We start from the raw sequence: 15,254 nt of genomic DNA, 5'->3' as shown, positions 1-15,254 counted from the left end.
AAGAAAGAGAACAGCGAATAAGTACCCAAGTATTGATTGGAGCCGAGTAATGGTGGCGTCGAGCAGTCATTGAATGATCAGAACACGATGAAAGTAGCCTGCTACCACTGGCATGGCGAATAGACGCCTACGCCCCAGTGGAAAACGTATTAGCGATAGCCTTTCCAAGAGCCGTGAAGTCCTACAATAGATAACAGGATTACCTCTACTTCAGAGTACATACACCAGCTTGTCAATGGAGCAGCATGCAAGACCATGCAGGGCAAACAGTTGCAAGCCTCAGCGAAAACACAGAATTATTAGACGTTTCATGTTGGTTTTATGAGTTGGGCGCCTACGGTTCGCGGACGTTGACGATGCGCAACTGCGTATTTGGCCCTCTCTGGGCCGTGCTCTGCGCCATCAAACGGTTGGTGGGTTGCAGAAATCTCACTGTTTGTGAGCGCTTGCAATTGAGCGTTGCTTGAGCGAGTTGCTGGTCGCGGCGAATTTCGCCTCCGTGCACGCTCCGGCATATCCCGAATCCAGCGCATTTCTTTCTGACTCCGACTTGTGTGGCGCCGGGCGATGTGGCGTACGGCGTCTCTGAAGAGTGAAGCAGCCAGAAACCGAAAACACAAGTCCTCAGACTGAACCTCCCCGCAACGGCCTTCCCAAAATGCACGCCTCACAAGAAGCAGAGAAAGAACTGAATTGTGACTATCCATTCTAAGTGTCTATAGACTATACGTATGTGTGAGGTGCTACAACAACAACGACGAAATCCGAATCCATGCGTGCGAATTATTAGTACTGTACATTTGGTGTTATTTTTCTTCTTCGCTCCCACTACTCCCACCCGAAAACAACACGGAACACACCCAAAGACGAAAACGAAAACGCGACGGAGAAGAGGGGAGGATGGTTACGACCTCGTTTTATGTGGAGGAAGGGGACCGATGATGGATGAAACGATTACAGGTACTCAGCGACATACGCATTCGTCTTCCCGCTCAACTCCGCCTGCCTCTGCAACGCCTGGGGCGCATCGAACCTGTCCATCATGATCTCCACGAGCTGGATAGTCTCGCACGAAGCGAAGGAAGGTGTGTTGAGGAGCTCGTCGAACTCCTTCTTCGTGTGAACGGTGTACGACTTCGGGCGGGGCTCGAGGTCGGCGGGGGCGAGGACGTCGAGAAGTTGCGTCCATTTCCTGTGCGCGGAAAAAATAGCAGAGTGAGTAAGAAGTTCGACCATCGGGCGAGGATAGGGAATGGTGGGAAGTGATGGGGAAGCTGGAGTAGGGCAGGCGTAGAGGGAATTAAGATGAGAAAACAAAACGCACCAGTTGACGATGTCGTTATACTTGCGGTGCGTACCGTGGAGGTACCTCTCGATCGTGTAACCAGAGTTGTTGAGGAGGAAGATGATGGGCTTCAACCGGAGCCTCATCATGGTCGACACCTCCTGGATGGTGAGTTGGATGGAACCGTCGCCGATGAAGAGGAGCGTACGGCCAAGATTCTGGTCGCGGGCAGCGAGGGCAGCACCGAGAGTAGAACCTATAGATCACAAAAGACGAACACCGTAAGCAAAAGTCCGAGAAAACGAAGGTCAGAAAGACGAAAGGGAGGATGGGAAGGGAGAAGACAAAGTACGCACCGACAGTCCATCCGATACTTCCCCAGAGAATCTGGCTGACGTTGATCGCGTCCTTGGGCAACGGCACGTCCAAAACACCGAAACTACTCGTTCCCGTCTCACTCACGATCACATCCTTCTCCCTGAAGAACTGGCTCATCCTCGGCCACATCCACGCATGGCTGATCGTCTCCTCACCAAGAGGATCCTCAGTGGGGAACCTCGCGCCGAACCGGGGGACGGACAACTTGGAGGCGGCGGCGGCGAAGCCGGCAAGCCGGGGGATGAGTTTGGGGATAAGTTGCTTCATGCCGATGGCGTCGTACTTGGCGTACTGGACGAGAGTGTGGTCGGAGTGGAGCTCGATGGTGCGCTGTTTGGGGATGCGGTAGGTGAAGTTGCCGGTGTTGAAGTCGGACTTGAGGCCGCCGATGGAGATGATGAGTTTTGCGGATTCGACCTTCTCCTTGATCTCAGGTCGGGAAATAGAGCCGACGTAGATCTACAAACACGATCGCGAAAAGTATGAGCGAATAGCCCTCAGAAAGCAAATCAAGGAAAGGAGAAGGCGAATAAGGAAATACTCACACCACCGTATCTCTCGTAACCCTCCCAGACGGCGCTCTTGCCCATGGGCGCAGCGTACACCGGGAAGCCGGTCTTCTCCACAAGCTCCTTCACCTCATCTTTCACATGATGCCTCACGGCGCAAGCATCAACCAAGAAGATCGCATCTCCATCCGCCGCCTCAACCTTCCTGACAATCTCGTCCAACACGAACTGCTCGGTCTCCTCGTCGTTGGGCGGGAAAGCGGAGGTGAGTGGGGTATGGAGGTTACCGGTGGGGATCTTCATGAAGACGACATCGGTGGGGATGAAGAGGTAGACGGGACGGGCGCTGGTGATGCAGGCGGTGATGACACGGTCGATCTCCTGAGCGGCGGTGCGCTTGTCGAGGAGGGTGGCTTGGGTGATGGCGAACTGCTCGGCGGCTTTGGCGTATGCGTCGTACCTAGAATCACACAAACTTGAGCAACGGTGCAAAAGCGGTAGGACATAAAGAGGGGCACAAACCTTCCATCACCGAGGGTGTGGTGAAGCATGGGCTTGTTCTTTTGTTGGGAAGTGCTAGGCACGCCAACAATGTGCAAGACGGGCACCATCTCGGAAAACGCTATTCATCATCAATCATTTGAAAATCAGCTTCTGCCCTCTAAACGAATTTGAGAAGGAAAGAAACACGACTGACCTCCAGCGATACCGTTGATAGCGCTGAGTTCGCCGACACCGAAACTGGAATAGGGGTTGATTCTATAAATAGGGGCTTTTGATGGAAAATGAGCGGATTGGGAGCGTACGTGGTGGTAATGACACCGATGGAGGTGGGCTTCACACGAGCGTAGCCATCGGCAGCGTAGGCCGCGTTCAACTCGTTACTGGAGGCAATATGAGGTACTGATTGAGCGATAAAGAAGGGAGAAAAAGCGAACTAACCAGTTGCCAATCCATTCCATCGCAGGGTGGTCCTCAACGAGGTCCTAGAAAGATAAGGGTTAGCGCCTGATTTACTATCTGTATAGAATGGACATGTAGCTAACCAAGAAGCCTATGAACGAGGAGAAGTCAGCGAAGGGTGCTACGATTCAAAGCGTAGAGACATACCGAGGTTGAAGTCACCAGGGACACCGAACATGGACTACATCGCCACGAACGATCTCTAATCAGTACCGCCGATTGAGCCATGGAGTACAAAACACAATACTTACGGTGACCTTGAGTTGAGCAAGACGCTCGAGGAGGTAAGCCCCGATGGTGATCTGTTCCGACATCTCTGTAAGAGTTGTTGGGTTGGGTCGCTAACTAAGAAAGTAGCTGAGAAAAGCTGGAAGCTGTTGGTGGTTGGTGATGAAGGTAGTGTTGGTGAGGAGGTCAGCTGTCCGGTTTTAGATGGAGTATATATACGGGCTGGCGGGAGAAGACGGAGGGTTGGCCGGAGGGCGGAGGACGAAGGGAGTCGAGCGTCGATGGCCTCTGCCCAGGCGCGGTCCCGATTTCGGTCCAGTCGGTGCTCACGCCACCGACGGATCTGGAGATCGACGCCACTTGACTCTCGGATCTTGCTCGGATCTACGCGCGTCTGCCCCGATGAGGAAGATCGCCATCTTATCTTCCTCTCACGGTCTCCGGATCAGACCGTGACAGGCACCGACTCCTCCGAAGCGCAATCTTTTCTGCCACACGCCCCTTCCACGAGCACACCCTCCTTCAAAGCGTTCTGGACGAGCCCAGCCTGTGCATCCTTTAGCTTTTTGCTGTCCTCCGCTTTGCATCCTCCGTCCTCCTCCTGTACGTTCTCGCTGCTAAGGCTGTACGCGTTCGCCGCCGACGTCGATGATGCGGAGGAATCGTCTGGAAAATTTTCCTTCTCAGCTGGCTGAGATTCTGGTGATTCCACAATACTTTGTGCTCCGGTCATCTTCAGCGGGATGAGCCTTCTCTCCTGGACCTCTAGATTCTCGTTGACCATGACAATTAATTTCCGTCGTCGTTCTGCTCGACGAGCTGGACCACTACTGGACTCGCGGTCGCGGAGCACCGTCACCGTCCGCAACAGCGCAACATCATGACTTGTCAGTCCGGACTCGCTCTAGGATCCCTTGACGCGCATGCAAGCCATGGATATATTTGGCTGAGCCTGCGCATTGGAGAACATCTAGATCTGCACGCCCTCCGAGACAGGTTCGGTGTCCTTATTCGCCCTGATCAATGATCTGCGTGTGGCACTGCAGTCGGCATGCGATCGTGTTATTCCCTCTGGTCGAATATTTGTATAGGCCTAAATTCCACTTCAGGACACTGTGCTTTGCGAATATTTCTCGCGATGATCTACACCCAATCCAACTACATATTACGGTACATCCTCCGTCTCATCCTCAACTTTGTCTTGCATCTCTCATGCACTTGCGATTCCAGCTATCAAGTACTGCATCCCTCCGAGTTGTCCTCACCAGGCCCTACCTGTCCACATAGACCATAGCCGCCGTACTTATCTCTGAATCGCACAGACTATATAGACTCTACAAATACCTCGCCTCGCCCGAGGATTCTGGACTCTCGAATGCTCAAGAAGTCTAGTCTATGCAACCCTTGCAGATCTCGAGATCCGCTTGTATAACACCGTTTAGCTTTCTTTCCGAACCGCAACCTACCGCAACTTAAAACGCGGACTTGATCTGATCTGAGTGTGGCTCTGCTCGCTTCGACGTTTGAATCTTCAACTCTTACGCTCGGTCTCATACAACTCCGGCAACGCCAGGAAGCCCTTGAAGTTCCTGTTCTTCTCGTTTATATATGCTCGCCGCTTGAGGTATCGTTAGTAACAATCCTTCTGCATCGACGGAAGTCCACTGGTCATGTTTATCTCGAAGTCGGAAGGATTTTGGTGCGCTTCGATATAGCGAATTATTCTTATTCCTAGACACCCTCCAAACCTGACCCAAATCCTGTCTTGTTCAGGCATCGATCTACGGTCCGCTCTTTCTCTTCCTCCAGACTCATAATTCCGTTATAGGGCTCTAAGCACGGTGCATGTCGGTCATGAGCACTACACATATTCGGGCTGCTATGTTGATGCACTTATAATGGACGATGGCAGCCTCAGATGTACAGTGTTCGAATATAATCATTGGGCCGTCGGTGCTGCTCAAACGTTCAAGCCCAGATTGTCCGATCGCAAACACGTGGCAGCGCGCGTCGCAACGATTATTTACGTGTCGTTGCGGGATTTCAATTTCCCCTTTGGGCGGACAAGGACGCGTCGTACTCGCAAGGTTTCTATTTGTGTGGCCGTGGACCGTCATGCATCATGATCTTGAGCTTCACGCGTTATGAACTTCCCATTCTTAAAATCCTAAATAAGGCGTTGAATTGCAGCTGCTCTAGATAAGTAGAGAAAGACAACGGCTAGTACAGTTCTTCGTTATGACTACTATTGCAGACAGGCTACGGATGGAGGTAAAATTCTAGCGAACATATCAGCCATTCAAACCAACCAGAAGTCTTATGGCGCGCACGACTAGGCCTCGTACTGAACTTAGATGCAAAATACAGAATTTATTCTCTTCTTTGCAGACAAGATGCGCTCACCACAGCCTTGAGACTGTCAAACCATATCGGTCCATATCCAACTCTCACCGGTTGGTGGGAAGCCTCTTCCCACCAACCCTCTCCCTGTCCTCTATCGCGCCTCCCAAACTCTTCAGCCCTTCCTTGTCAACCCACTCATATTTCACCACACTCTCATAATAAGCCTTCCACCTCCCCCCACCAAGTCCCATCAACTCCTTCCACCTCTCATCATCCTCGCCCCACAACCTCCTCAACGACAAAACCCAATTCGCAACAAGCACGTCCGCCCAGCTCAACGTCTGCCCCATCACCCACCTTCCTCCATCCCCATCGCCATTCGCATCCAACCACCCACCCACAGTCCTGAACCCCTCCACCGCCTTCCCCCACAACTCCCTCCTCCTCTCCTCCGTCTTCGGCACAAACTCATCAATCGACATCCCCAACCTCACCTCCCTCGACCTCTTCCAGAACTCATAATCCTGCGCTCCGGGGATCGGAGCTCCGATATCGGCGATGATTAGGGTAGTGAGGTGCGAGATGACGGTGGACGTGAATGCGGATGTGAAGGCTTGCTGGAGGGCAGTCGTGCCGGCCGGTATGAATTCGATTGTGTCAATGTGGGCGTCCGTGTTCGAGGGAGTGGGAGAGGGATACGTCTGGTGTAGATATTTGACGATCTCGAACGATTCGGATATCGTCGCGCCGGTGTTGGGGTCGTGGATGACTGGGAGTGTGTATATCGGTTCGCCGGCGATGTGGAGGGTGGGATCGGCTCCGATGGAGATGCAATGTTCGCGGATTAGAGGGAAGGCGATCCAGTGGGTACGGTAGGGGATGCCTTTCATGTTTAATGCGAGTCTAGATTAGGTGGTGGGGAGTTTGAGCCGTGCGTAGATGAAGAGGATGCAGAGATGGAAGGACTTGAAAGCTGGTTGATATAAAGCTTGAGTACATACCTAGCCTTCCATGTGTTGGGAGACCAAGCGCCTCCGGGGACTTTACACGGATAGTCGTAGAGGATGATCTTCTTCTCTGGACGCGACATATTGATTCTATTGAGTTGTCCAACACTTAGTCTCCTTGCTCGACGATAGTGACGAGCGTGCAAAGACTCCAGATAAGTACGATAAGTAGAACTCTGGTCAGCGCGATTCAGAAGTCAGGGTGGGATGTCGACTCGTCATGCGCCAGGAGGGCATCTTATACCGCTGCACTACGGCATCCGGTGAATCCTTCCACGCAGGGGTCGGTTCACATATAGCATGTGTCACGGAGCTTGATAGAGAGGTCGAGACATGAAGTATTCGACCAGCGCTTTCCGGAGGAGTCAATGCAGAGCGTCTACCGAGCTCGGTGGCTGTCGGTAGCCGTCGGCTTCGATTGTGGCGTTGTGGCGCCTTGGTACGCCCATCCTTCTTTCACAGCAAGGCATAGTGTAGTGCATACATCAGGTATCCATGATATCACACAATCATATCTCAACTGTTGCAACCAATTCAAGATAGAACTTACCTTACAGTGGCGGCAATCGAGGAATAGTAGCCTCCAAATCAACTCCAAATGGTACCGGTTGGTAACATACTTACACAACGGGCGTCCAGGTGTTGTCAGAGTGAGTCAATCGAACTACGGTGGGTCACCACCATGGCGTGCTATAGCATCGAAGCGGAGACCGAGATGACGACAATAATCTTGAATTCGTACGAACGGAACTGACTGGTACGGTCAAACTTCGATAGTACAAAGTATACCGTAGCACACATTTCCCTTCACATCATGCTTTAAACATAGCACCATCGGCCTGAGGCTGAACCGGCGTAAGCATCAATGGCATGGAGGGCTTCGTGCCACCCGAGACGACCGGTGCAGACACGGGTCCCATGAGCCACTCGATCTGTTTCTTGGCGGGCGAGAAGTAGAAGCTGGGAATGAGGAGAGACAGGACAATTTCTGAAACCATGGAGAAATTAGCGACGGTTGGTTGGTATTATACAAAAAATAGCATGAACAGGAGCAAACGTACTCATCTCCATTTGCGAAAACTTGAAGCCACTGCACGAACAATGATCAGATCACTTCCAGAGGAAAACGGCGCCAATTGGGGCTTACATGCAGCCTCTTCCTCCTCCCAAGAAGGTCAACCTACAAAGAACAATGTGCGATCAGTTCAAGTTGATCACTCGTATACTGTTTAGGGCAAGATCATACATGTTGGAGTAGATGCCGGGAACACGAGCATTCGTGACACTCTCTGGCAACGGCGACAACCATCTCTCAGGCTTCCACTGAGCAGCGTCTGTGCCCCAAATTTCGGTACTGGTGTTGACCTCCCTGATTCCAATGATGATGCTTGTGTCCTTAGGAATGACTATCTCAGAGATAGTACTGCCGTCGTTACCCCTGATAGGAGTGCTTAACGGCAGGACTGCGTCCTTGCGCGCACTAACCAGTTGCAGATAAAGGTCAGTGTCCACATTGTCCATACGCCGATGAGATGATCAGCGTACACCCTAGGAATATGGGTCACCGGAGGATACCTGGAGCATGAGAAGTAAGCCTTAATAACAATCACTGCTGCGATAGATGATCAGGCCTACACTCGAAGCGTCTCTCTACAAACTGCCTCCAAATACGGCAGCTCGTGTAGAGCGTCATAGTCGAGATCGCCTCCAGCTTCTTTGCGCGCAGCGACGAGCTCTTCACGCAGTTTGTCCTGTACGCTCGGATTCATGGATAAGAGCAACAAGATGCGAGATAATGCAGACGACGTCGTATCCATTGCAGCAAACACCAGGGTCCTGTATGCGTAATGAGATTCTGATCAGTGCATCGTGCAAGTCTGTGGTCCTATATGAGACCTACGACATCTGGCCCAATAACTCAGACTCGGGCATGCGGTCATCTTCATCAGCGGTCAAGTTTGATTGCACTGGGATCAACGGAGACCATGAGCATAGGTCATCAAGTTGAGAAAGGAATATCTGTCTTGCTCAGTATGCTCATAATGTCTCTGCCCTCACCCATCTGGTGAACTACTGCATCATCCCCCTTCTCCAGAGCCTCCTTCTTGTGGTAGAACACTTTCTTCGACGTTTCGTCCATGACCTCAGTGGCGTCGATCAACAGCTTGATATTCTTCGACGGCAACAATCGTATGGCCCAGTGGCGGAAAGACGCAGTCCCGAGATTGGAGAAGTACGGAAGAAACATGCGAAGGAGTTCGATCCTGCCAGCCGTTGGGCTACGTTATGCATGATCAGTTAGGCAGGGTTTGCACATAGAAAAGCAGAAAGACGTGCAATAGCATCTTGACCGCCTCAGCGTAGCGGTTCGATTTCCGCTCGTCCAGCGTTTCGAAGGAATATCCTAAGCCGCCTTGGCCGACGAGTTCCAACGCAACGCGAGTCATCCATTCAAGGACATCTAGCTCCTGGGGCCCATTGTCGACCTTAGCCTTCAGGATGTCGTCGAGCTGGGTGAAATCATAGAACAGTTATAACTTTTGTTTCGGATCGAGGTTGTGCGCCAGCGGTGCCCACCTGATGCGAGATACTGTAGAAAGTAGGAATCATATAGCGCATATGGTTGATAGAGAAAACTGGGTTGAGCAGCTTCCTCTGGCGACGGTGGTGCACTCCTATCCGTACCGTTAGACCCGAATAATTACAAGATAGTGTAGAGGCTGACCGAGGGTACTCAGTAAGCCCATCCCGAAAAACAGCTTATTGGACCTGAACAAGGTAAACGGCATCAATATCCACATCGAAATCGCGAAGGAGACTCTAGGGATAGCGAACGTACTCGATGAATGTGTCCGTTTCCTCGAATATTTCCTGGTCTTTGATCAAAACATTGTAAAGGGATTTGGGGTCACTTATATGGAGGTGAACATCCTGATGGAGGTGATGAGTTGCGTGACAGAGCCTACCGCGGGAAGACGACAACTCACTCCAAAGAGTCCCCAGATCCTGACGATTCGTCCATACGTCAGCGCTATACTGTCGTGGAACTCCCAACCTTGTAAGCTGAAGAACTGTTTCAGATTTCCTAGGAGCAGAAACTCGTCAGACGAGAGCGTATGCCAAAAGATGGAAAAGGCAGTGCTCACCGAATACGAAGGTTTGTGCAGGTGGCCCGGGAATGTTACGCAGATGCGCTTGCTTGTACGAAAGCCGCACTCGTGATAGTATCAGAAGAGCAGCACACAGTAAGAAGACGGTGGATGATGTGACCAGAACAGATGTTGTGAGTGATCTTTCTAGCAAACGCATTATAGGCGAAGTATCGACGATTGACGGTCTGGATTGCAACGAGACGAGTTGAGCAATGCTCCAGATCTTATATGTAGTTCACGAGGAAAAATAGTGGATCACTGCCGTAAAGAGGATCCGTTATGGAGCTCGTAGGTGTGCTGATGATGATCAAAAGTTCTATACATGTCGACAGGCGAAGAAAGCCCACACGGTTGTGGGGCGAAATGCTGCGTCCAATGAGGAGTTCGCAAAGGAGAGGAAAACCCACATTGTATGGCCACCGAAGCCGTACATCCGAGGACCTAATGGTCTATGAGTCCGGGGATGCACGCTTGCCAGGCCAACTGTTGTTCGAAGACATCCGAGCCGGACAAGGATTTGTACTGCGCATTACGCTACAGCGTACACGAGAACTTCGTGCACGATCTACTGGTTTACACCGACAGTCAATACGAGAAGGTAGGAAGATGCATGACGACTCGTGAGGATGCCAAGGCCGTGCCGGGGTATATAAGTAATTAGGGCACACCTGTTAGTACCGGAGGAGAACGCAAAATTGCCCCAGAGCCGTAATCGTTCGGTATTTAGGCCCCGCATTTGAGATCTCGCAAGCCCTTCCATCTTCAACCTGTACCGTTCGGTTCAATCGTCAGAGGTTTCTGGTCCTGGTTTCATTTGTGTCACAAAGAAAGTCGATGGTGTGGCGACTGCTTCGACGGTGGTCGAGTGGCAAGGATGCTACCGTCGGAAGATGCCGACTCGGGAGTTCAAAATGTACGCCACCCGGCGACTCAGACCTCTGACGACGCCACAAGGACCCGAGGACGAGGAGTTGAAGATGCGTGAAGCTCCCATTGACTGGCAGCTCGACTCACACAACGGGCGTCCAAATGTAGTCGAATTGTATTACTCGAATAGCACGGGGAATTTTATTTCATGGCGTGCGACGTTGTCGAACCTCTGCTTCACAGAAGCCAATTGCAAGATGGTGACGATAATCTCGAGTTTCGTCGAAGGAATGACAGAAAACCAACATACCCAGACTGATTGCTTCAGCCCTCTCCCTCTTATTTCGTCCCAGACAAACACTCCCACCGGTGCCATCTCCCTCGCTCCGATGTACCCCATCCACGGTCTCTCCCGGACAACCTGAAGGTTTTCAAGCGGCCCTGCGTCCCGTCCCGTCTAATGCTATGCCACCAGATATACTGTGCAGTAATTCTGTTTCTCCAAACATCTCTCTGAAAGCATATGTCCTCACCTCAGTCCACGAAAGGTTTACCGCCGGGTACAGGTTTCACTTGAAATAGTCTCCGCCTCGTTCATCATCTTGTTCATCTGCATCTAATGAGAACCCAATATTGCCAAGCCATGGATTCCAGGTGAAATCCACCCCAGATGAAGAATCGGGGGTTGTGGTGTCAGCCGGTGGACCGTCGGAGTCATAAACACGAAGACTTATAACCATGCGATTTGTGAGAATGTTGGGAATCCTGTTGTGATTTGAGTAAAGGTTGTAAGACGTTCTGATATTTTTCACAAGAATGAGACCAGTGACCAACACATGAAAGAATGGGCTGATGAGCGAACCGAGAGATACGGATGCACCCTAGAGAAGAAGCGTGCAAGGTCGTAAGCACAGCTGGTCTGTGAGGGTACGATAGAGGCACTTGCTGTCAGTTCGATGGCAGCAATCTGTGTGTCCAATTAGAATACAACGGCAGGGTTGATAAAATACGCTACGAACCAGAGTCAGAATAGTTTGGCCAAGACTGATTAAAAGCATTGCGCTGTGTGCAACCTTCTAAGATGGGTCAATCAATCGAGAGCTACCAGTAGAGGGACTGACAGGAAATATAGAACACCTATAATATTAGATCAGCGTACCCGTTTACATGACTAAAGCATAACAACGTTCCGTACCGTCTCGCCAGATCAGCTGTGTCACACTGGAGTGTCCCAGTCTGCGCATCTCGGCTGCATGGTCTTGCGTCTTCTTTTGAGTCAACACAAAGATGAAAGTATCAAAAGCGAGGCCCAGCAGCGGGATGATTGCCTCAACTATGCTTTCATGTGAGTATGGTACATGGATATCCCAATGGCAACATACATCTATGATGCAATCGGTTCGTTGCTCAGGAGTAAAGAGTCGGAGCGAATCAAATCACGTACCTAGTATAAAGTTTTATATTCGACGGGATAAACTCGCAGGGGCAAAGGGCATCGAGTCCGCCTGGGGTTGAGTGTTCTGGTTTTACGGCGACCTAATAAAGTATGAGAGGATGAAATCTCGGGAGAACACTAGACTTACGTCGACATCTATAAACATACGCGAAAGAATGAGGGCGATGGCCGAGCCCAGTACGGTTTTGCTTTGACCGTAGAGAGCATACACCCGCAGAGAAAGAAGAACTAGAGAAATAATTGTTTTGTATGGCGCGCACACGATTTAGCGCAACATTGAACTCACGACCAGCTGATACAACCGACACCGTGCCGAAAGCGTTGAGTAGCTTATCATGCAGCAAGCATCTGTAAACGTTGTCTATAGTGACCTGCAGGGCAGCGAAACATGGAATATAAATATACCCTGAGGCAGTGGGAGTTTTCGCCTCGCCAACAATAAGCCGTAGGATAAGGTAACCGAGAAAGCTGTACCGGTTCAGGATGAAGAGAGTCGAGGGCCCTTTTAATGACCTAGACCAAATGGCTCTTACTTCTGCCGGAAAAGTTTGCACAAAGTCTGTGAACCAAAGAGCTTCTCGACGCCGGTAATCAGGGCGAATCGGCCAGATAACGTGAGGTATGTACATACCGGTCGCAGACACAATGATATAGCTTCCAGTAAAACTAAACAGGGAAACAATTTCGTTTCAGCAAGGCATGGCGGTGAACACGGAATGACAAGTACGTACCTCAGCTGCTGGTCGAGAGAAACGTCAGGTTGGGGCATTATGGAGTAACGAAAACACCATTCAAGCATAGAGAGTCCGTTTTAAAGAGAAAACACTGCAATGGATGACATAGTGACGAACAGAAAGCTGATGCTCATGAAACTGTTGGGCTTTACACGACTTCATCTCACGCAAGGTCCGGAATCATCGGGACAGAAGGGGCGCTAGATGAAAGGCGATACATATCACAATGTATCTTTGGGCTGTAAATGTAGTTCTTTCAGGGCACGGATGGAGGTGAGAGCCAAAATGCACAGAGGGAGGAGGAGAATGTACCTCGTCAATTATTAACGCACGAGGTGTCATGGCGTGCAAGGCTAAAGTTGAGCGTGTTAGAGTACAGGAGGGTGTGGATTGGACAGCCAGGGTTGAAGAAGGAAGTGATGCAGATGGCGAGATTGTGCGGAGTCATCGACGTCGTGCGCTTGAGATGTGGACACTTTGGGTATATAAATTACTGAGGCTAAAATCATCAGCAATAATGTCTCGGAGCAACATCGACCAGGGCCACTCTGAGCCTGAGACACCATGTAACTTTCTTCCTTTTCGAAGCATCTCAGCACCCCACTGCCACATCGTCACCATAATCGATTGCCTCAGTCCAGGACAACATTCCTCCACAAATGCAATGAACCCTACTGTTTCAAATGTCGAAGGACAACAGAACCCACGACGTGAATAATGGTCGCAGAAAAGACCCGGACAACCTACACATCCCAATATGTCCGCTCCCGCTCGTCATCGGCGTCGTGAACGCTATCAATGAACACCTCGAAAGAATCAACATCATGATGGCTCGTCACCTCATCACCGCCCATGAATCAGGACCCGGGTATAAAGCTCTCCAGGCATTGTCTTAGTCGTCATGAAAGTCGAATCACCGCCAATAATATGTTGTTCGAAACCCATTCGAGCCTGAAGCACTGACTGCCATTAGAATCGTACAGTGAACAACTGAAGAACTCAACGAAAAGCAGCTTGTATTTTTGCACAAGCTTTTGAACTGACGAGACAGAAAAGATGTGGATCGAAAGCAATCAGCGGAGCAGGAAAAATACCAGCAAAATCATTACCACCGTAACAACATCAACAACTCCGATGTCTACGGACCTCCGTCAGCTGTAGCCGTCGCAGAGCATATATTTAGATAAATCGATAAGTACGTGCTTACAATTTAGCAGCTTGTGCGTCTTCCTCCTCTGCACCATCTTCAGACAAGAGGACGCGCAGCGTTTGCTCAGGTTCTTCCCAATGTGGCTACCCAGAGCGATATCGCGTCAGCATTGTAAAGTATACTCTGAGGCTAAATGTCAAACACGCACGTAATGGTTCGCTCCCTTAATTCTCACTATATTCACCCGTCCAACTCGCACTTTATGAGCCGCCTTCGCATCCTCTAGCTCCCGATGCAACGCTTGGATGCCCCATAGTACCGGCCAAATACTGCGGTCACACCATATAACCCTGACCTCGACGCTCTTCCACCAATCACCAGCGCTCCGCCCCGTCTCTGACATTCCAGTAACGGCAGAGGAGCTCTGGAGGACGTCTCGACCCGGGCCAAAGAGCGCCTTCCGCCTCATCTCATCAAACGTCCCCAGCCGCTGCCCAGCTTCAAAGAGCAAAAAGTCAGATCCTCCATCCAGGGCAGGTCCAGGATAGACGATAGTCTCGACATCTGCAGGCGATAGCGTGGAAAATGTAGACGGAGGATCGGCGAGCGCTGTAAGGCTGAGTTCGACCTTCGGATTGACTATTGGAGTGGAAGGAAAGGAAGGGGAAAGGTGATGATCGTAAAAGCATGACACCCATTCGGGAAACATGGCTACGCCTTGCCCTGGTGGAAGCGAAGGGTCCTCGTAGGGAGCTGAGGTGGTCAATGAAATCACCACCTCCTTGATATATCAAGGAAGGCGTAGTATACTTAGCCATTGAAACCAGAGGGTTCAGTAAAGTGACTCGTCTCAGTACTTTAGAGTACTGAGGCTTCTGGGGCACTATGGTATAGTACTGTGCTAGTAAAAGTGCGCAATGCTGGTTTGTGGGTATAGTACTTTTGCTCGTTGTAGTACTTTCTGCTGGTATAGTACTTTTCGCTTGTTTAGTACTTTCTGCCAGCCTAGTACTTTCTGTTGCCGCAGTATTTTCTGCTGGTGTAGTACTTTCCACCCTCGTAGTACTTTCTGTTGGCGTAGTACTTTTCATCGGTGTAGTACTTTCCGCCCTTGTAGTATTCTCTGCTGGCATTGTACTTTCCGCCGGTGTAGTACTTTCCGCCCTCGTAGTACTTTCTGTT

At 50.7% G+C, this 15,254-nt stretch overlaps 5 protein-coding genes across 5 annotated transcripts; all 5 read right to left on the bottom strand.

Annotated features, from left to right (window-relative positions):
* Positions 1-954: 954 nt before the first annotated feature.
* Positions 955-3,449, bottom strand: STEHIDRAFT_66588 (pyruvate decarboxylase; the record flags this gene model as incomplete). Its single annotated transcript, XM_007309114.1, has 11 exons — positions 955-1,192; positions 1,325-1,541; positions 1,642-2,122; positions 2,209-2,632; positions 2,695-2,794; positions 2,870-2,913; positions 2,979-3,056; positions 3,115-3,158; positions 3,219-3,226; positions 3,283-3,316; positions 3,387-3,449. The coding sequence occupies 11 exons, from the start codon at positions 3,447-3,449 to the stop codon at positions 955-957; spliced, it is 1,731 nt and encodes a 576-aa protein (XP_007309176.1).
* A 2,068-nt stretch (positions 3,450-5,517) lies between these two features.
* STEHIDRAFT_171888 (uncharacterized protein) lies at positions 5,518-6,796 on the bottom strand (the record flags this gene model as incomplete). The annotated part of the gene is made up of 2 exons (XM_007309325.1): positions 5,518-6,609; positions 6,708-6,796. The coding sequence occupies 2 exons, from the start codon at positions 6,794-6,796 to the stop codon at positions 5,811-5,813; spliced, it is 888 nt and encodes a 295-aa protein (XP_007309387.1). The 3' UTR covers positions 5,518-5,810.
* Positions 6,797-7,525: 729 nt separating this feature from the next.
* STEHIDRAFT_149943 (cytochrome P450) lies at positions 7,526-10,022 on the bottom strand (the record flags this gene model as incomplete). The annotated part of the gene is made up of 14 exons (XM_007309324.1): positions 7,526-7,701; positions 7,775-7,803; positions 7,861-7,893; positions 7,960-8,193; positions 8,259-8,288; positions 8,349-8,549; positions 8,614-8,680; positions 8,742-8,992; positions 9,051-9,223; positions 9,291-9,388; positions 9,439-9,482; positions 9,553-9,644; positions 9,701-9,798; positions 9,860-10,022. 14 exons carry the CDS (start codon positions 10,020-10,022, stop codon positions 7,526-7,528), a joined length of 1,689 nt encoding a protein of 562 aa, XP_007309386.1.
* Positions 10,023-11,301: 1,279 nt separating this feature from the next.
* STEHIDRAFT_114986 (uncharacterized protein) lies at positions 11,302-12,957 on the bottom strand (the record flags this gene model as incomplete). The annotated part of the gene is made up of 10 exons (XM_007309323.1): positions 11,302-11,497; positions 11,854-11,869; positions 11,928-12,065; positions 12,115-12,116; positions 12,177-12,268; positions 12,316-12,416; positions 12,475-12,536; positions 12,594-12,747; positions 12,820-12,854; positions 12,920-12,957. 10 exons carry the CDS (start codon positions 12,955-12,957, stop codon positions 11,302-11,304), a joined length of 834 nt encoding a protein of 277 aa, XP_007309385.1.
* A 1,168-nt stretch (positions 12,958-14,125) lies between these two features.
* On the bottom strand, positions 14,126-14,781 carry STEHIDRAFT_114985 (uncharacterized protein; the record flags this gene model as incomplete). Its single annotated transcript, XM_007309322.1, has 2 exons — positions 14,126-14,215; positions 14,281-14,781. The coding sequence occupies 2 exons, from the start codon at positions 14,779-14,781 to the stop codon at positions 14,126-14,128; spliced, it is 591 nt and encodes a 196-aa protein (XP_007309384.1).
* Positions 14,782-15,254: the final 473 nt, after the last annotated feature.

Source organism: Stereum hirsutum (genome assembly GCF_000264905.1).
Source record: "Stereum hirsutum FP-91666 SS1 unplaced genomic scaffold STEHIscaffold_17, whole genome shotgun sequence".
NCBI classification, from domain to species: domain Eukaryota; kingdom Fungi; phylum Basidiomycota; class Agaricomycetes; order Russulales; family Stereaceae; genus Stereum; species Stereum hirsutum.
Note: the sequence above shows the minus strand (reverse complement) of the source record. Positions and strands in the feature narration are given on the sequence as shown.